This window comes from Hirundo rustica, chromosome 5 (genome assembly GCF_015227805.2).
Source record: "Hirundo rustica isolate bHirRus1 chromosome 5, bHirRus1.pri.v3, whole genome shotgun sequence".
In the NCBI taxonomy this organism is placed as follows: Eukaryota; Metazoa; Chordata; class Aves; order Passeriformes; family Hirundinidae; genus Hirundo; species Hirundo rustica.
The window spans coordinates 48,587,766-48,609,999 of record NC_053454.1 but is presented as its reverse complement, the minus strand read 5'-3'; the positions used below and the strand labels follow the sequence as shown (position 1 = coordinate 48,609,999).

The 22,234-nt window shown below is 34.2% G+C and overlaps 1 protein-coding gene across 2 annotated transcripts in view; it reads left to right on the top strand.

The window, feature by feature from the left end:
- The window catches only part of GLRA3 (glycine receptor alpha 3), an 84,085-nt gene that overhangs the window by 2,742 nt on the left and 59,109 nt on the right, over positions 1–22,234 (top strand). For both annotated transcript variants that reach the window (XM_040065782.1, XM_040065781.2), the window contains exon 2: positions 18,328–18,455. In XM_040065782.1, coding sequence (XP_039921716.1) covers positions 18,328–18,455 — 128 coding nt within the window. The remainder of the gene's footprint in view (positions 1–18,327; positions 18,456–22,234) is intronic.

Sequence of the window (22,234 nt, the reverse complement as noted above, 5' to 3'; positions counted from 1 at the left end):
TGAAAGGAGGCTGTATCCAGGTGGGGATCAGCCTGTTCTCCCAGGCAACAAGTGACAGGACAAGGGGAAACGGCCTTAAGCTGTGCCAGAGAAGATTCACATTGGATACCAGGAAGAATTTCTTCATGGAAAGCGTGGTCTAGCATTGGAATGGGCTGACCAGGGGGGTGGTGGAGTCACCATTCCTGGAAGTGTTCAAGAAATGGCCCCTAGGGCTGTGGTCAAGTTGAGAAGGTGGTGTTTGCTTGTATTTCATGATCTTGAGATCTTTTCCAACCTTAATGATTCTGTGATTATCCATAGTCTTTCATAATATTGTGCATGTTTGTACTGTTATGTCATAGATTAACACACATATTGATAATGTATTAATAGATTTTAAACATGAAAAACAATGGTTAAAGCACCTAACACTCCGATTTATGTAATATATTTGAGGCTAGAGAGGAAAAAAAAAAAAAAAAAGAAAGAAAAAAAAAATTACTTATTAATATTACTGCCAGTCCGAGCCTAAGCGTGATACGAAGAAGGTCTAGGTGCCAAAAAGAGGCAAAATCTAGGGAAAATAATGTAACGTAGCCTAAAAATAACTGTAATTTACTACCAAAGAAAGGAAAAATTCTGAGATATCGTTTGAAGTTATAATAATATCTAAGACTGAGTATCCTTCTGAGTTTTCAATAAAGTAATAATGTTAACACAAAAATCCTCTGGATTTGCCTGAATTCCAAGAAGTCATGATGAAAGCAAGATCATATTTGTAGAGTAAAAGTGAAGATTAGATTTGTGAGTCAAAACCAGTTTCATAATAGCTCAGGAACTTTTATGGAGACCAGCACTGATGTATTAAAATTACACTGAGAGGGATTTGTTTTTTCCTTGAAGGGTGCAGTGTATATATTTTATATGTAGACCTGTGAATGGGGAAAGAACAGGATCAAAAGGTAGGTTGTGCTGGGGAAATGCAAAATAAATTGTCCCTATGTGGTATTTCTTTATTTATCCGTATAAACACAGACCAAGAATCATGCTACAGTTAGATTATTGCCTGTTTCCTTGTTCTTTTCACTACTCCATTGGACAAACAGTGAAGGAAACAGTATCGGAGACACAGATAATTGCTCTTAAAAAACAGATTTTTCATGCAACTGAACTTTGGGGCATATCTGAGTTTATGGTTAACTGATTCTGAAATTGCTCCTGCATTTCATTGCAAACTGATTTCAGGTGAATAGCTATAAGAAGTCATTCTTCTTTAAGCCAGTATTAGTCCCTTCAAATAATGAAAGAGAAAAAATAAACCAGCTAAAAATTATTAAATTTGACATAGCATCACAAAAATCTTTGAAAATAAAGATTTTTCAGGTATTCTAATTAAGCTTCAATAGCTTATGAATATAATAATAATTAGACCTACAATGTGACTCAAGGAATAAAAAGTGTCTTTTCAAATCAAGACGTGAATAAAAATGTGTCTAAAGAAAATCCACTAATGCAAGATGACAGCACTGAGGCACAATACTTTCCTCAGCAGCCCAGATTTAATTTGAAAGATTTCTGTGGAATAAATCCATTGACAGACTCCAGGTCCAGTGAAAAGCATTTAGCACATCTCAGGGAGCATCAAAGGAAGGGAAGGCAAGCTGGGAGTTCAGGCTCATAGCAATGCAGGAAGGAACAGGATTCTGCCATAAAAGTTTGCAGTCCCACAGCACATGTGCAGAAGAACAGTTCAAAAGCTCAAATTGATGGGCAAAGGTGGTAATGAAGAGGTATGTCCAAGGCCAAAGCCAAAGGGTCAGGTCAGCAGGTCAGGCTCACAATTAAAATGATGAAGGTTCAAGGCTGGTAAAAGTATGCTTGCACACTAGCTCCTGCAGAGACCATGAGAATCTCCCCAGCACTTCTGAGCATGAAAAACAAGGAGAAACAAACATGGTTAAGAGAAACAAACACTAGTCCTCAAAGAAGAGAGGTGAACCCTTGCTGAGGGTTCTACAAAACAAGTACAAACAGTTCTGTTTCAAAGCTGAGCTACCAGAGCTCCCACTGAGCCCAGCCCAAACTCCTGTGATGAAGGGTCCTTCCAAAAGTCTAGGAGGAGAGCATCAGTACCTTAAGGAAGCATTGTACTTTCCAAAACTCACACAAAAATGACAAAAGGGGGTTTTGTGACCAAGAATATGTAATTTAAATTCTCTTGTATTTCAGCTCTACCAATTTCTCTCGTACTTCAACTATACCACTGAAGACACTGAAATCCCTTGGTACCAAATAGGAGTTTCTTCATGAGTACAAATTTGATTAGGGTTTTAGCTATCTATTCTTTATTTCTATAAAAACTTGGTTATTTTTCTAAGTTATTACCATTTTTATAATTTTAGGAAAGGATTATATATTTATATATTATGTATATATTTTTGTGGTTATTATATTATAACCTTTAAGAAAATTAAATAACACAGAAATTTCAATTAAAACCACAAATCTTTTTATTCTTACAGTGCTAGTGACATTTTCTTACTTTTCAACTACTCTTAATTCATTTCTAGCCAATTGATGATAACAACAACTGAAAGCAAGTAATATTGTGAGATAAGTGCTGTGCTTCTGTATGGTGATAAATGTCATAGCTCCTCTATCAGATTAGTTTTGTCCAGGCATCCAAGGAATCATGACAATCAGAAAAAATGTAATTTTTTACAAGATTAGAGCTTCTTGTTTTAACAGATTCAGAATACAGGCTTCAAATGACCTAACTGAGTATTATGTAATAATACCTATAGGGAATTATTCCTGCAAATCAGCTTTTCTCAAGTAATGAATGATGAAGAGCCCTTTAGTGTGGTGTTGCTTCTTGTCCTCTTTACTGCTTTTCCTAATAAACTTTATGATGTTTAGTGAAAGAATCAGTGAAGGGAGATAAGAAATAGAAGATATCACTTTCACTGACATATAGGCATCATGAATAGGTCAAATAAAAGGCACCTTTTTGAGAATATCAACTACCAGCAAAAAGGGAACATCTCAGAGAGCAGGAAAATACACAGCAAAAAACTATGTTTAACAAGAATGCAGGACCAAAAGAGAAGAACGAGAAGAGCAATCGAAAGCAGAATAGTTTGCACAGTAAAGACAAGAGAAAGAGTGAGAATCTTAAAGACTGCACATTTTTTTAACACCATCCATTACTTTTAATGGCTTCTGAGGGAATATTACCCTTTCTGGCTGGTGCCTTTAAGATGTGTGACATTGGAAGTGTAAGTAGTGAAAATAAAAAGAAAGAATGAGGGGAAAAAAAAAAAAAAAGGTTAAAAAAAAAGATGGTATATTATTAATACAAGTATAAAAGAATGCATTTCATAATTACATTTCCAGTCAAATGTCTAATTAATTGCTCCAATACACATTATTGAATACAGCAGCAAACAGAGTAATAACACACAATCTACACTTAACTGGACTTTCCACATAATGAACAGAATCACAGAATCAGTTAGGTTGGAAAAGACTTGTAAGATCATCAAATCCAGCCTATGAATGAACACTCCCATGTCAACTAGACCATGGCACTAAGTCCCACGTCTAGTCTTTCAGTAAACATCTGCAGGGACAGTGACTCCACATCCCAACATTCTTTATACGATTTTTCTATAACCCATACCACCCTGTTACTTCTCTGGGCTTGTGACTGATGTACAAAATGAGTGGGGACAGCAAGGAGAGTCAGTGCCATTTCTAGGTAGGAACTTCCTGAAGGAAGGTTGGTCCTCTTTGATATTTTTATTACTAAAGTCTCTTTCTGGTGACATGAAACATTAGTAAAGTGCAGTTTCCAAGGAAAACAGTTTGAGACTACAGAAAAGGTAGAAAATTTCAAGAACACTCTGGTCTGACATGATCATGGTCACTGATTGGGCAGTTGAAATAGTGGAGCTGCACAAGTAGTGGGGCTACTGACTAATATAAATCAATGATTAGAGGTTAGTTAATTTCTATTAACCTGAATGGGATTCTTACATTCAAAACTAATTTAGGAAAAGTAGCATAGGCAAAGTCAAACCAGCTATGAAATTTAAAAAAAGCAAACTCATTTTTTTTCCTCTAATAAAATTCAAGCTGTAGTTATAACTACACCACCTACTGTCTTAATATTTTGCTCTTTGTTGCACTCCATCTTTAATTTAAGGTAGATAGATACAGAAACACATTTAAGTTGAAAAAACTATTGGCTTATGCTACACATCACACCACTGCTCAAGGCTTCGTATACTACGTACAGTTCACATTAAGACTCTACTGTGTCTAGAGTTTATCTAGAGTTCCTTAGAAAATGCATTCTGAATACATTCACCCTTTCTGATTTTTGAAAGGTAAAATATGAATCTAATGTAATCCTATCATCTCTGAGGATCCACAAGTACCAGAATATGCAGTTTCACAGATGACTTTCTACAAAATTGGCTGTTTGCAATTTTGTATTATGTTTACCGACATTTAACTTTAATTAATTTTAATTTTTAGAATTAACCACTCAGCAGAAATACTTAGCTAATACAGTTATACCAGCATGTTTCTCAAAGGTCTCTTTTCTTTTCAAAACTATTTTGACTTTACGTCTTAGTGGGGGACTGCCAAGCTTAGGGACTATTTTGTGAAAAGTTGCTTTATAATGTTTTAGCATACAGTGGGACTAATTTTCTAAAAGGATCCTGAGTTTTCGTCCTGCTAAGTCTTGTAGTTTCATGAAGGGTTCAAAACTGCACTGTCCTTTATTAGATTCAGTAATGCACAAGAGAGTCCATTCTCTGGGCTATGTAGGCTAAGACATCTCCATCTTCCGGGACCAACTAAACGTCCAGGTTTGTGAGCAATATATGTGCTGGCTAAGAGTGCCCTACTAGAAAAAATATGAAACAAAGTGGTAAATTGCTGGCAAAAATAAACACCTTGAAATCAATCATGGCTAAAGCACTGACTTCACACGGCAAAGTTGTGCATAACTCCTGTGTTCTAGGGTAAATGTCAGTTCTGTGCCTGGGCACATATAGAGAACTTCTGTGAAGGGGTGTGTGTCTGTGGGATGTTTTCCCTGATGCTATGGGACAGATCCATTACCTCTGACTCAGCAGTATCAGGACTAAATTCAAACTGGGCAGATTTCAGCATCATATCTGGAATCCATTTCCTAAAAGATTTTTTTTTAAATCTATTGTGGGTTTTTTCATTGCTTTATTCCACTAGAAAGATTTCTTTCTGGGTAGTTTTTATTTTTATTTTCTTTCTTTCTTTCTTTCTTTCTTTCTTTCTTTCTTTCTTTCTTTCTTTCTTTCTTTCTTTCTTTCTTTCTTTCTTTCTTTCTTTCGAGCAGATTTATCAGAGTTTGCTTAAACTCCTAATTTGCAAGGGTAAATGTAGAATAAAATAGCTTGTAGTTTCCCTCAGTTCTCGTATACTAAAAATTGATGCTCAATTGTTTTGAGCATAATATTCCAACTTTTTACCACACAAAATGAATATTAAATATTCCCACTTGAGACAGTAATCTATGATTACGAAAAGTACAATACAGCAGGGAACTGGAATTAAAAATACTATTTGGAAGTTTTTTCCATATATATGTTAAAATTTTACCTTTTAGCGTCAAAAGTTATCCCCAAATTCTAACACTCTGCAAATGATCTCTCAGAATACCTCTCTTTACCTATTTCTGTTGTTTCTCTACACTTATCTTTGGATTCAAGAGTGCTCAAATTTTCACCTGTAATTAAAATATGATCATAAAGGCACTTGTCCAAATTCTCTAAATAACGGTTAATAAAATGCTTTTTTGATCCTTTTCAACAGAGATAACTCCTTCAGGAGAAAACGGGTCTTGCACATAACAAAGCCTTTAACACTGTTTGGGGAGCAGGCAGGGTCCTCAAAGCTTTCATGATCATCCCTGGAAGGGGAGAGGGTGCTCTGCCTGGACCCCTCACTCATCTGGTGGAGGATTTGTGAGGCCAGTGGGGATCAGCTCAGGTCATGACCCTTCCTTCCCTCAGCTTATTTGGAGTTTTTACACAGAGTTCGTAATGCTGGGATGGTAATTTAAGGGGATGCTGCCATAATGAAGACTAGAAATGCAAAGACTAAATATGTATCTGAGGGGAAGTTTAAACACCACTTTCTCTGTGTGAAAGAGAATGTGTGTAGTGGATCGGGATAATTTTGGAGGCAGCACGAAAGGCTAGCAGCACTGTTTTTTTCAACCTTCACATTATTTTCTCTGACTTATTCCGTAAGGACTATGCTTCAATGCATGCATTAGGAATACTGGGTTCTGTCATTACAGGGCATGAATTCTGTCACTCTCATCGTCACCCTGAAGCTCAACTCTGTTCTTGTTAAAGAAAGTCTTATACTGATTTATTACAGTGTTGATTATGGATAGAATTAATAAAAGGAAAAAAATTACTTAATCCACATGTCTCATGTAAATAAACATGGCTGGTTGAACATCACCATTCCTGTCTCACAAAAAATTCCAAAGCTCTGGAAAGATTTCTCACTTTTCAAAGCACAAAAAGAAGTTTAAGTTGCAGAAAGCAAGAAAAATCTCAGCTAATTCTTTAGGGAATACGTTCAGAGTCTTTGAAAATTAGAACCTGAGACCCAACTTCAGTTTCCACTGACATTAGAAAATTGATCATTACTGACAAAATAGAAAGGACACGGAACAATATTCCACCAAAGCCTGCCAGCATTTTATAAAACTAAATTGAAACATATATGTTTCCTTAAAACTCCATTTCACGAGACCAGTATTTTTTTCAACTAGAAATATTTTGTCTTATTTGAAAAGTCTGAATTATTAGTAATAACGATATAATTAGCTCACTAATCAAAATAAACAATTTCATGAGAAGCATTTTGGGAAAAAAAAACTTTATTTAGTGATTTTTCAGGCTATATTCAGCTTTTCTCTAACAGCACTTTTATCAAATTTATTTCAGAGAAAAAGTCAAATCATCTAAACAGCCATCCCACATGCTCACTCAAGATACAGAACTGATACAAGCGGAGCTTCCCTAAGGCAAACAGAATTTTCATTGTTTCATTTAATTGTGGTTCAGTCTTCACAAATCTGGAGTTTTAATTCGAAATCAATTTTTTTAACCTAGTTTTGATAAACCTTAATCATTTTATTCTAATACAGGTTTTTCTGAGAAAAAAATTTTTTCATAGTAAAAATTAAGAAGAAACACAGCAAAGCACCCATTTTCAGTTTTGATTAAGGTTTACAACTCAAAAAAGAGGATTTTTAAAACAAAACAAGATAAAGAAGGAACAGAATACATATGACATTCTAATTGGCCATTAATTATGATGACAAGAAAGACATCTCTTCAACACATGCACACTTCAGTGGACACTGGTTTTGTTTATACTCTTGAGAGTACAGCAACCTAATAAACGCAAAGCTGAATGGGGCACTCCCATAAGAGTAAAAAAATCCATTAGAACTAAGAAACTCAGTGATACACACCCCTACAATTTAAAGGATATTTTGAGATACATTCTAAACACTGAATCAACAAAGCAGCTATAACCTGTGGAATTCTGTTTCCAGAATTTCTTCCTAGATCTAGGAAGAATTGCCTTGAGAAAAAACAGCACAGTCGAAAGTCTCATTTGCATTAATTTGCCTTTCAGTCTTGTGTTGCCTCATCATCATCAGCTCCATTACTATTCATTAAGGTGGTGAAAGACACCAGTCAGTTCCTGTGCAAGTTCAGCTGGTTAGGGGAATCATCTATTAACTGTGACTATAAGTGTAATTATTCAACCCTTGCAGCTTTTATAGAAGAATATCTGGTGTAATAGCATAGAGTATTCAAGAAATTATTTTACTAGGTCATTTTGCAATCTATCCATTTCACCAATAACTTTTCTGCACTATTTAGTGAATACACAAATTACTCTTTATAGTGAGAGAATAATGCAAGTTCAGACTACTATAAATAAGTGGTTTACAGATCCTGTAACATTTCAAAACATATTCCTTTCCTTTTAGCCAAGTACAATCTATTAAAAAAAAAAAAAAAAAAAAAAAACCAAAAAAACAAATCAAACCAAACCAAAATAAAGGTAATTGAATTTGAAGAAGCTCTATTTTTAATTAAAAATTAAAGTAAAACCCTAAACCCATTCATTAGGTGGTTGGAAGAGTGAGAGATTTGTCAGAATTTGAAAATTTGAAATATTCTCTGCTCCTCTTTGAGTTAGCTTTTTCCTCTCCCAAAAGCAGGTTAAATAAATTTAAAAATGGCTAGAAATGAAGACATGATCTTAGATCATTTATAAAAATACCCTACACAACAGGTTAAAAGACTATTAAGTAGATGCTTCTGGGAAAACAATGAAAAATATTTTGAACAGAGTTCTAATTTATAAAATATATTGCATGGCTGAAAGTGGCAACAATAAACTTGTTTTATACAACAAAGCAAAATTACAGAGACAACGTTTAGTTTGTTTAATCCATATCTTAATGAAGATAGAAGGCCTTGTCCACAGGATTATGAAGACTGCTGACAAATTAGTTTTCTTCTTACCTTAAGAGTTTTTTCCTAAGGAAGGTGCAAAGCATTGTGCTTATATATATATATATGTACCAAGTCACAAACAAATATATATATATAAAAATTTAACATTATCTAGACTATAATATGCTAGAATGGTGATCATGACAGAGTGAATCAGACGACTTCAAATCTCATTATTCTCTACTTTTTCTTCTCTGTTAAGAAAAGCTGAAACGTTCCGCAGCAATCCAAAGTTTTTCAAAACTATAGTCTATAATTTATGTACTTCATGTTAACACGTGTTAAACATGTGTTTACTTTAATGAGCTATTTTACTTCCATGACAAATATGATTAGAGGAAGCTGGAGCAATTCTTAACTGTATTAATAAAGACAAAATAAATATGAGACCGTAAAGGTATTAGGAACATTAAAAAAAAGCTCATAACCATTGCCTAAGGTACCAGAGCACTAAAAATTTAATGTTCATTCTGTAGCTAAAACACAAAAATTATTCAAACGGAAAGAAAATATTTTTGTAATAGTTGGATTGAAATGCAATACCCTATATATTTAATATAGCTTTTATTTATAACCACTAAAATAATAAAAAATATATAGTGTAGTTAAAATGGAAAGTTTTGAGGGTTTTTGTTGCACACAAGTATTGTTACTTTGTCTGAAAATGTGTCCTGATGCAACTCTACTTATCTCTGCAGCATCATATTGAAAAGTTATTCTGACCATTTGCACTTAGTCAAAATAAGAGGATAGGAGGGCAACTAGAAAAATCTAAAACTGTGAAAAATCAGTAGAAAATCTAAATTTTACACAAAATGCTAAAAATTTTCTTGAGGGTTTTTATTAGAAAATACCTATTTTAAATTTTTAGTGATAAAATTCTTCTGCTCTTTGTTGATATGACACTCTGGCAAATATGAGTTAAGAATTCTGTGTTTGTTCTGATAAAATTATTACTATCTAAAACATTGCAGAATATGAAAATCTGCATCTTCTTTGCACTAGGAACTGTCAATGTTATGACATATAACAAGTAAGAGATTGCATCTTTAATTAGCAAGAAACACATTATTGTCAGTTTTAGCAGAAATAAAATGAGAAGCACTTGCAATCTCAGTCTTTGTTAACAGATTGCGAACTTAATTCTTTCTCTGCCATTTGCTATCTTTGGCTTTATTACATACCACCCTCTTCCTCTATTCTTTCACCACTGGAAATTTTTTTTTGCCCTCAGAATGAGATTAATTTAGTCATCAATATATCATTATTTAAATAAAGTTATTTTTCTAAGGGAGTACAAAGGAGTTGGAAGGAAATTATCTTCTTGTACTAACCTTGAACAGTAGAAGGTAATTCAGGCATCTAAACTAGGAGTTCAGTTACTCTGAGTTCACAGTATAGGTAACGTAAAGAGCTTGTCTTCCAAGGATAATTCAGAGAAGGAGATGAATTTTGTGCTTTATTGGTTTTCAGAAGAAAGTATCTCTGTGTGAGCTAGAAGGGCAGAGCAGTGACAGATGATTTTATATGTCACTTTCAGTACTGGATCCATGCAGCTGTGACCCCCTGACGTAGCTCCTGGGTTTCCAGAATGGCCATGGATTTTAATAAATAAATATTACTGATTAATGCCCTCCAATCAGAAAAGTCTGTTTGTCATATATTTTTTTTATGAATCATTTTAATTTTCAGTAAAGAGATTTGTTTTAAATTTTATTGAAATTTAAAAAATAATTGCTTAAAAAAATATTTATCTTGTCTTCTGAACTCCCACTCCACAATATTTGCTAATCTTCATGGTTACCCAATTTAAAATTCCTTATTGCAGTAAAACACAGACTTCTATTTCTCTTCTGACACAGTTATCTCAGTTAGCCAGTTTAAACATACCACACCTCAAAAGAATATCTGTCCCATGCCACTTAACTGTAGAAATGCATTTCAGTGATAAACTGCGCAAAAATTTGGAAAAACCTTAGCCTTATCTCCAAAATTCAAACAAATTAGTATTGCTCATGCTTTACATTAACGTATTGTATTTTTTGGTGTAAAATTGGAGGCAGTTTTTTTTTTCTTTCAAAAAAGAGCAGGTGTTTTTTTTTTTTTTTGTAAAAAGTTAAACACTAATTTGGATGGGCTTGAGGCCTTCAGTAATCATTCTTGTTGTATTTCTTGGTTTTTGTTTTATTTTAAGCTGTCACGTGATGGAACACACTACTCTTCAAAAGGTATTTTTGTCAGGTTTATGTATGTCTAGACTAATGTGCCAAATTCTGTTTACTCTGAACTCTGATCTTGTTAGTCCTTTACCTAGTTGATTAGTAGGTCTGATAGTTAGAGACATTACAAAAAAAGCCATCCTATGCTTCTGACCTCATCAAATTAAAAGCTTGCTTTCCCCATTAATTCTACCAAATGAAGGTCTATATCACTCAGAAGAGGTTTTGAATGCTTTCTTCATATCACAAGATCTTGTTGCTAAAATTTTCAATATGCAAGACACCATCAGAAGATCCAACACCACCAATCAGAGGATCATTTCCTTCCTGCCAGACCTCTTTAATTACATGGTTACACTGAATATTTTTTTGTTTCAAAAGCTGACAAATTCTATCACCATTGCTTACAGCTAAGGAATCAGGGAGACTAGTCTTGAAATTAATGCACCTAAGCATTTCTGGTGAACCAGTGAATAAGTACCACTAGACTAATTTACTGAAATGCTTTCCTGTAGTAATGCATGGGAGATGCAATTAAATGCATATTGGCTGCAGTTTTTGCTTTCCCTCTAAGGGTACAATTAATTTATTTGAGCTTCTCTGGGAAGTATTTTGATATGAAATGCATTAAAAACATTCAAACATAAGCTGGAGAGAAAGGACCACAAACACAACATCCAATTGCTCTAGGGATCTGGCCACGTTTGCTGTCTGAGAGAATAAGTTAAATAATGAAATAAAAGACCTACTGGGCCATCACAATGTGTGTAGCTGCACTGTAGTATGCATTCTGAAAGATGAAATGCAAACCTTCTACCTCTCTGAATGACAAAAATTGAATGTTTGAGACAAAATTAGTAATTTATGATCAGATGAAAAGAATCCCCAAGGCAAATGTGGCAGTCACTTGGTGTTAATGCAAGATTTTCAAGGAAAAATGTGTCAGAAGTTTACCTACGGAGGGGAGAAAATTAACTAACCATACAATTCAAAGATAATTTGTATCATTGTGTTCAAAAGTAAGTCTGTGAGACTCTGGAGACTACTCTCAGGCTAATTTGGATAAATGAGCAGCTTGTCCTAGATTGGACTTGGGACCATCTCTCTAGGAAGTTTCCAGTGGAAGGTATAATTACAGCACACCATATTCCTTCTTTATCTGTCACCTCCCTGCAGCAGCAACAAAACAAGAAGCTCAGCAAATGGTGTAAGATGTAATTTCTTCCTTCCCTATTGTCTATACTGTTCTTATTGAGCCCTTCTGGAGTGATACAATCTTTTTTATAGAAATCTAATGATAGTCCATTACCTCTTTTTTTCAATATTTTCGAACAAATGTATATTTTTTTAAGGATGAAACCACACACTGAAAGGAATTTTTTAGTAGCACACCTTCAAGACGGATGTTTAAATTAGGGAAATCAGCAAAGAACAGCACTTTCTTCAGTACAAACGTAAGTCTCAAAAGGTAGTGGGCCTGAAATCATTTTTTAAAACACACCATTTAAAATAAAGCTTATATAGAGCACTTTCATGTGTAAAATTTCTTCCCTCTGTTTGTGCTTTGGCAAAAATGTGCAGGAGGTTGGGATAGATAGAGACAACTTGCAGGTAGAAAGCAGTAGTTCTTCAGGAAAAAAAAAAAAATATATATGGGAAAGCAATCTGATTTTTGCAGCCTTAAATGTTTTAGAGAAGGAAATATTTGTGGAGATTGTAAATTCCCTTTGAAGAGTTTTTCTCAATAATTTTCTTTGTCAGGAAGGGATAAATGAGCAGATTGTCAAGAAAGATGAGAAATGTTCTCTCACACACATGCCCACATTTCAGGAGCACAGATTCATGACCCGTGCTTTATCTTGGTAATTAAATTGCAGCTGACAGATGAGATTACCCATTTCAATTCTGTAGATTTTGATGCTCTGGCTGTATAGCTGTGTTAACTTTTTTTTTTTTCCCCCCAGACTTCTGTAACAGCAGCAATTATTTTAGAAACATAAAAGAATCAATAATAATGTAAACATGTTCTCAGCAGAAGATAAAAAAAGAGCTGAGTCCCATCATCTGCAATCACAATCATACATGTCACAGCATCCTAATGCCTAGCTCCATCTTGAAACACACAGCGCTATTTATCTCAGGTGAAAGTGTTAAACTGTTTCTGAAGGGTTTCAGTAGTTGACAGTCTTTTAATTTTGACCTAAACTTACTCCTGGCTACTTCACGTCCTTTTGCTTTCATGACAGTGTTCTAATTTAGCTTACAATTCTTTATTCTTTGCAGGTGCACATCATAGACAGAACATTTACCTCTCTTTTTCCTAGCTGAGATCAAAGTCTGATTTTTTAAGCTGCTTCTAGTTTATGGGCAGGTCAAGAGCCCTTTCCACTCTGGAGCTGAGGTCCCTACTGTGCAAGGAGCTGATGCTCATACAACTGCTTAGTAAGTCAAATACACAACTGTGAAAGGAATTGAGCAAGATGAGCCAATATTACAGCTGTAACTTGCAAACCTCGTTACAGCAACTGCAAGCCTGCGTAGAAGGACCCTGAGAAGAGGTCATTTCACACTTGGAGCTATGCCCATTGCTTCGCTTCCTTAAGCTCCTCAAATCAGTCAAGTGCCTTTTGACAGTCTGAAGATTTCTGCATGAAATTTGTAATGTTTAATCTGAATTTAGCCTGCTTTTCTATATATCAGAACTCATTCCTTTTCACCAAGCTAGCCATATATGGAGAACAATACCTTATATTTTGTTAAATTGTTTCTTCCAGAAAGCTGAAGGATTGGTAGGTACAGTTTGATTTTCTTTTAAGTTATTATTAAACTGTGTGTCCAAATTCCCATTTGAATTCTCTCATTGGTTTTTCTTCTGCCTTTCTTAGATATGGACATCAGATAAATCTCCAACATTTTCTGCTGCCTTGAGATATTTATACACTTCAATCAAGCTATTTTTTTCCACTCTTCTTTTTTGATAAACTAAGCAGATTAAGTTCCTAAAGTCTCTTACTTGCAGCAAATTTCCCTAACTCTCAGGTCAGGGTTTAGGGCTTTGTTCAGTACCTTTCCAAATGCTTTAATGTCCTTTTAAAACTCGGACATGGAATTTGATGCAACATCCCAGAACTGGTCTCATTAATATCGTATAAAATAATAAGTGACCTTCATGCTTCTACTCACTCTTTCAATCTTTCCGCACCGCTGGATAACACAGGAGTGCAGTGAGACCTTTACCACAACAGTGCTGACTTGTTTGAGGAATTCTGAGTACCTCCTCACTGCTTTCTCCAACTATGCCCACGTTCCCAGTTCATATATCCCTTAATACACATCCTCTAATTGTTTTAAACTCTTCTACTTAAATGGGCTGGCTTTAGGAAAGAGATTGTTCTCCTCACATCATCAGAATTTATGTCTCTGTCAATACCTTTTGCATGTCTTAGTTTTAAAACATCAATTGTTTTGCATTATCTTTCCAGATTATAGATGACATTGCTGAACAACATTCTTACAAGTAGCTTTTTCCCTGAAATTTAGGATGTGGTAGCTGATCTAGAGAAGCTGCATCTTGTCTGTGTCAGGCTGCCTCTTACTCTCTAACATTTATAACCAACTTGAAGTATCTTCAGCTTGACCTCACAGTTTCTGATTCAAATATGACTTTTTGTAGGTAAAGCACCTGTGATTTAGGATAATTTCCTATCTCAGTGATTGAAATTCCAACTTGACAGGCTTCAAGGCATTTATGCAAAACTCATCTGTCCTCAGATTTTAGGTGAAAAAATAAGCTAATGTACAGAATAGACCAGAGACAGGAGTAGTTATAGACCTTATGGTTCTAATTTTCTGATCATCTGGTTTTGTGTGACAGCTTATTCAAAACAAAAATTCTTACCCTAAGTTTTGATGGTGTAAATTTATCTGGTCACAAAAAATTTTTGAATACATCTTTTGACATTTTAGAGTTTTTTCTTCATTCTTGTCCACAACTTCAGTTATCAAATTTCTTTTCAATTGCTTCTGAAAGCTTAATTTACATTTTATAATGTCCAAGATACATCCAAGAAATTTAAGTCAAGTACTGTTCTAAGTCTGAGATTGGAAAATGGTATAAATCCTTATAACTGTTTGTAATATTTGCCAATAGCTCACATGACGACTCAGAATCACTTCCAGGGAGAGCATTCTTGTTGGTAACTTTTCTCCACAAAGTATGAACAGACCAGAAGACTGTGAGGTTATCATCCCTCTCCAGTAAAATACCTCATTAATGGGAAGTTTCTACCTCTGAAAAAAGCGTACAGCTTTCTTTCTCAGTAATTTAAAGTCACATCATGACTTTAGGCTAAGCACAAGTCCATTGTACCTTGCTGATATTAAAATTCTTGCTGATATTAAATTCTTATAATCCTGCCTGGTTGGAAATGCACGCACAAACTCTTTCAAGAACTGTGACAGGTCAGAATGAATTCCCTCTGGAGGCACGCAAAGCCATTCCTGGACTTATGCAATAGTTGTGTATCAAGGACAAATCTGTGTGCATTATTAACACTAAAAGAAGCTCAATTTGCAGTTTGTGAAAGGAGTATACCCTTCTCTAACCCCTTAGCCAGAGGCCTAGCTCTCACAGACAGTGTGCAATGAAACTGAAGAGCCCTTACCACGCAGAGGAAATGTTTTAATTAATCTGGAAACAAAAAGTCCCTTCCTAAAATCCACTGCTTTACCTGGGTTTTAATATATTATCAAGCCTAGCTCCTTTTCAACTAGACAAGTATTCCACGTGTCAGTTTTGATGTATTAAAGTTTTATCTGTCCAACAGTATTCTTGAAACACATATTTTCAATAAAAATTAAATCAAAAGGGCAGAAATCTGCAGAACAACCAGCCTTTACTCATTACACCCCAAGCTTAGTAGAAGGGAAAACATTCCTTGAAGAAATATTTAGTTACAAATTACAGCTGACTTTTGTTTATACAAAAGGTATTAATTATGCTGAATGTATTCTTTTCATATGCAGACACTAAATTATTCAAGATATTCTGAGACTTAAAATTGATGAATGAAAGCAAATATTAATGATGCCATCATATGAAAATGTGGATAAATTTGAAATGGTAAATATCACTGAGAAAACCCATAGTCACAGCAATTTCTATTTTCCCCAGTCAGAATTAGTTACCTTAATTTCAAAGTGCTTTATTCCGTGGCAAAGCAATGTACAAGTACAAGAAGGAAATATTTAAAAAAAGTTCAGTGAAATAAAAAAAAAAAGCAAAGAAACAAATTCTTCCTTTCCAGAAAATGATATTCAAGCTAACAATGGGCCTCTCTACATTTGTGTTCTGGATAATTTATGTATATTAAGAATAAAAATATATGATTGTATATCCTGTAGTATAGAAATTTTATATACCTACAGAATAGAAATATAAATTCCTTACAGAAGAATACTAGACAGAAATGTAGGTGTTTAAGTGTATATACTAAATATATACACACAGTAATTCAATTCTCCTGCCTTCCAAGTAGATAATACCCAACAAAGGGTAATCTGACTTGTATTTTATTTGCTTTATAGACATTAGTGATGTTTTACAGAAACATCAATCACTACAAGTTGTAATAACGTGATGAATCAGATCCATTCAGAATGATTGATACTGAATATTATGGCAATAGGATAATTTCAAACTGAACTATAAAAAGAATATGTTGAATATTTACTTTCTCAGAAATGGAAATGCATTCTGCAGCTATGGGAAGAAATAAAGAACTAGGTTAGCTATTGAAGGAGAGTAAAGAAACATTTTTTTAGTGAAAGCGATATCAAAATATTCAAAACAATTTAGAAATAACTAACAGTTTCACAATTTATGAACAATTTAGAATATACAAATCATCTTACATATAAAATAGAATAAACACTAGCTGAGCGAATAAACTCAAGGATAAAATTTACCTTTCTAATTTTATGTTACAACTAAAAGACTTAATTGCCATTTTTAATTAAAATATGAGCCAACCACAGTATTCTAGAGGCTTCTATGTTCATATTCTATGTGTGCCCAAATTTGTAACTCTCAAGGACTGATATGAAATCTTTCTTTTTTTAAGATAAATCTAAATTTCAGACTTGAAGACAAAAATTTTAGCAGACCTTCTAAATGGAAGTTTCTGTAAAACTTTTAATGTCCTGAGTAAAAGAGTCCCGAAAAGAAAGAAATTATGTTCTCAGTTTGAGCTCCACAAGGCCTCTGCATACATACATACATATATACATACATACATACCTGTACGGAATTTTTCAACTTTGATATTTCATCCACTGTTAAGAAGCAAAGTTTAGCATGCTAAGAAGCAAAGTTTAAACTTTTTTATGAGTCAAAATATTCCTAAAGGCTTTACATTATTCCCTGAGTTTACATCTAAACAAAAGCAGATTTAAATAGTTCTAAAAGAGTGAATTGATACGGAGACAAAGAATTGGGTAAGTAGAAGAGATTTAAGTCCTTCTGTAACAGATTTTTGACTTTAATTCAGCACAAACATACAAAGCTCTTTATCTTGAGACTCCACAAAAGCTACAAATGGTTTCAATTGCACCATGTATCACAATGTTACTCAAAATTTATGTATTTTCTGACTGTTTTATTTTTCCAGTCTGTTAGACATCAATCAAGTAAGAGTTGTTCCACAAAACAAAGACTTCTACTTTTGGTCCTGTGGCTGATAACAGTGCCACTACTCTGCTCTCTTAGCATGTGCAGAACACACTTTAGAATGTCAGTGGGAGTTTTGCATGCATATGAAGAGGAAGCTATAGGAGATGGCACTTGTCATGTGGCCCTGAGAAGAAAAGTTTATCCTAAAATAGTTTCTTCAGTAAGTTGTTAGGGCTTTGCTGGGTTTTTTTTACCCACTATAGCAGTCACTTTTGTTTTAACAGAAAATTAAAATCTAAGACAATGTTAAAGAATACCACCCACCAAGAGACTGACCTTTTTTATTATTGTTACATATCAACATTAAAAAAAATGGCGACAATAGTACTGTTCTAATCAAGATCCTTAGTACTTTTTTTTCCTGATCCAGGCTTCTATCACAGTACACCCACCTAAAATACATCAATCTCAGAACAGACTCCAAAATATGACGTTTCACATACATAGATACTTCTGTAGATGATGTTATTTAATCGTGATAATGATATTGATTACTGCTGACTGAAAGTGTTATTAACCTTCAGAAGTTCTGAGGAAGAAGTAAACTATAATTGTGCAGCCTAGCAGAAAAAAAATATGTATTAAATGACAGATGTAGAAAGAAATTACTGTTTCAATTTCTTTGTAATGACTATTTTTGAAGTATTAACTAGTTTAAAAGACTGTCTTAGCTTTCCTGTTTTCCTGTTCCTACAAAACTGATCTGTGATTGACTAAAGAAAATCAGTTTCACTAACAAAATATCTAACAAATGTTTGTTTGTTTGTTTGTTTGTCCTTGCTGTTAGCTTGGTAGCCACAAAGGAAACAGACAGTGCAAGATCTCGCAGCATGCCAATGTCGCCATCCGATTTCCTGGATAAGCTAATGGGTAGGATGTCAGGCTACGATGCGAGGATCAGACCAAATTTCAAAGGTAATTTCAAAACTAGACTTTCAGGTTTTCAGTATGTCACCATTAAGGGTCACAAAAATGCAATTTTACTTACTGAAAAAACAGTAAGTGCCTTCTTTTGCCTTTCTTTTGTAAGTGTGGCTGCTCATCTCAGTAGCAAGACACTCTGCACCTACCACTTACACAGCTACCCAATTGCAGGCCTTTCATAAATATACCTTATCCTTAGATTTGTGTTGCCTAATATGGTTTGTTAGTTTCTTCCTTCTCCTGAAATGCTTACTGATGGGTTCAGATTCCTGCCTTGGATCACCATAGCATGAAGCGCTACAGAAAGCAAGTTCTGTGAAAGACTGGCTAAATCTTTGTGGCTGGTTCTAAAGAGTGTGTTAATGACATTGACCATCAAACTCGAGACAGCTTATCATAGTTACCAGTCCTACCACCAAATTATATTCCTCACTCCTGGGCCCCGTTCGTGCCTTGAAATGCTGAAAGGACCATCTTTCATCTTGTTCTTTTCCCTGTTCTCAGTTCTCCACTGAAAGTACAAGTTCTCAATACATGGAATTTAGTCTTGGCATGTGCCTATTATGCACTTATCACAAAAGAGATTCAATTAAAACAAAGCAGATTCAGACTGAAACAGCAAAGTTTGCAAATAGAACAACTACGTCTCCTGAGGTTCTTAGCATATTATCCAGACTCAGGCACATTAGAGTATTTAATGAAGGATTACAAACCCCATATATTTATATGAATATGCAAAATATCATACAGAAAAATGCCATCCGTTCTAACTTTCATAGTCTGGGAAGTTTAGGTAGGTAAATTTGACTTTTTTTTTTTTTTTTTTTTTTTTGGAAACAAGGAGTTCCAATGTTATAGTGGAACTATATTTAATTCTATTACTGAATCTTTTAAAAAGGCATCAGTCTTTAAATTGCCCAGAATATAAATTTTTTTTGAAACAATAAACACATTGTGATTAAAAATTATATTATTCTTACTTTGCCTTAGTTGCTTTCTCCTATGCCTATTTTCTTGAGACCAAGATATTCTCTTAACTCGAACATTTCACTACAAGGCTTTACTCCATGTTTACTACAAAAATTTTCCTTCAAGCTGGCAGTGCTTTCTACTCCAAGTCATCTGTCACTGCCTTTCCATCTTAATTCTTACTCAGCAAGAAATGTTATAATTTTTGACATATCCAAGTTTCAGAAACTTAAGTGATTTTGACTCTAAAGCCACTGCTATGTGCTGGTTTTACCAGAGTTTGCCCGTCTGATTCATAAGGACCATGTAAGAGATTTGTCAGATTACTTCCTCATCACCGAGCCATAAACAGTTGGTTGTGTATATATAAACTTATTACCCAGGATTTACTGCAGCTGGGAATGCTTTGTTCTTTTTAAGCTAGGGATGCTGATATTTCTCAGGAAATTATAAACATGCACTGGAATTTCAAACACATCTCTGTGTGATTTGGGGATTGGATTTTATAGTTTGTCATGGACAGCATCCAATCACAATCTTCTGATGAGGCAACAATGAAGAACAGGCAGATGGTTTAGAGACTACGAAATTAAATACAGTACTTCTTGAAAGTAAAATTCAAAGGATTTAGAGCTTTGTTTTGTAACAATTGAAACTTAAAGAGACAAAACCTAATTTGACATTGTTCCTTTTCAAAAAGTGCACATTCTAAATCTTCTGGACAGCTATGCAGATCTGACCAGAATGATTCAGACCTACCACTAAGTATCTCCTTAAGTGACTTTGCCACTTTTTGGTTAGTTTTATTACTCCTACAATTGCTGGGGCTTAATGCCTCTTTGAGGTTTTAAACTGGTAGTTTTAAAGAAAGAGGACAAGTATTAATAAAATAACTCAGACATCAATTTTAAATTGTTTTTTGTTCCAGTAAAAATTCTATGCAGACAAGAGTCTAATGGCCAATTTTATTCATAATTAATACTGGTCAAGAAAATTATATCTTTTGTCTATTTGCTCTGCTTTTGAATATGGAATACTGCAAAAAAGCTCTTGTTCAAAAAATAAAACAGAGAATAATAGAGAAGACATGGTATTTATTCATCTATGGAATACAACAGGAAATTGAGAATCTTTGTAAAAGCTTTGTGCCAGTTGCTTTTTTTTTTTTTTTTAATGTCACATCAAACATATAGCAAGGTGCTTCTCTTACTCAGTGTCCACATTGCAGACAATATCCATTCCTGCAAATATGGAAAATACTTCATTGTTTTTCAAATTTGAACACAATTATGTAAACTAGGTGTATAAAATTAAAATATTAAAGTAAAAATTTGGGCATTTACATAGGAAAATGCAAAGGGTTATTTGCCCTGCTATTGGAAAAAATTTTTCATCAATCATTAGTTTAGAAGCTTTGAAAGCCAGGACTTAATTGTAAAAAAAAAATGTTACATATGTTCTCCTGATCCCTTCTGGGAGCTGTTTATATTTTTGGTGTTTATATTATTTTCTGGCAACAAAACCTTTGTGGTTTGGAATATTAAAAAGTTTGGGGTAATTTTTTGCCTTAAATTTGTTGATTGTTTTACTCATTTTACTGCCATGTGACATACTGAGACATAGAGAAGTATTACTTCCTTTTGATCTTCACAAATTTGTATATTTGCAGATTACTGCCTATTATACACCTTTTCCAGTGTGAAGGGTCCTCTTCTACTTAAGCCGGTTTTGTGTGGCAGCTTTTCATAGAATTTTTGATCCTTTTTGACTTTTTTACATCTTTCTCCCTAATATATAAATATATTAATCTATGTAATGTATTTATATATAATATTAATCTGTATCTATAATTAGAAAAGTTCTCATTATTCCTACCAGTTTGGCTTGTACAGAGGTTTGCAGGGATAAAGTCCATGTCCATGTTCCCCACTATTGTACCTGAAACCTGGGTGGCTTTTTTTTAATTCAAGTTATACTTGAATACATGGTTCATATTTCCACTGATTACAAAATTGACACAGGTGATAGCTGACTCACAGTGAATTGTATTTCCACAGTTCTGCACAGATTTTTATAATGTCTGGATTTATGTCACCTCAGCCAATCAGTTTCTTCCTGTTCACTTGGTCTGAAATGTCTTCTACAATCCTCATACAAAATTCCAGCAGAATGGCTCTAGTGTTTGACACAGCTGGCAATTGGAGACAAATGCAGCTACAAAGACTTCATTTGGTTTTTCTGCTCTGACCTTCTTCACTTCCATGGATACTTTTATACCTTGATCATCTTCTTTCAGCTTTCAGATCTTGGCAGGATTCTATTTTTAATGCCTTGTAGATAGCGATCATTGTTAGCTTTTCTGTCTCTAGTGAGTTTTAGCTCTATTTCTTTTCTGCCTCTCTTTAACCTACGTTCAACTTGTCTGAATTCCTGTGTTCGAATATGACTTCCAGCTTTTACATCTTCTCATTCATGATTCTTTTTGACCAAGTTTTGGGAAGTTCATTTTACTCTCAGCTACTTTTAGCTTCTACTTTTGTGCTCCTTTAAACTAGCTCAACTATTTTTTTTGTAATTTGAACTTAGGCATCAGCACTGTAGTGATTTAGAGCTTTTTCTTAATAAAAGCAACTATGATGATGAAGCAAACTCTTATTTTAAAGCATAGTCCTATTTTAAACAAGATAGCGTCATATCAAATTTGAAAGAATAGCAGGTACTACAACATGGAAGTGTTTGAAAGAAAAGCTGCCTTGCAAACAAATAACTAACATGGGCCAGAAGTACAATTTTGTCCCCAG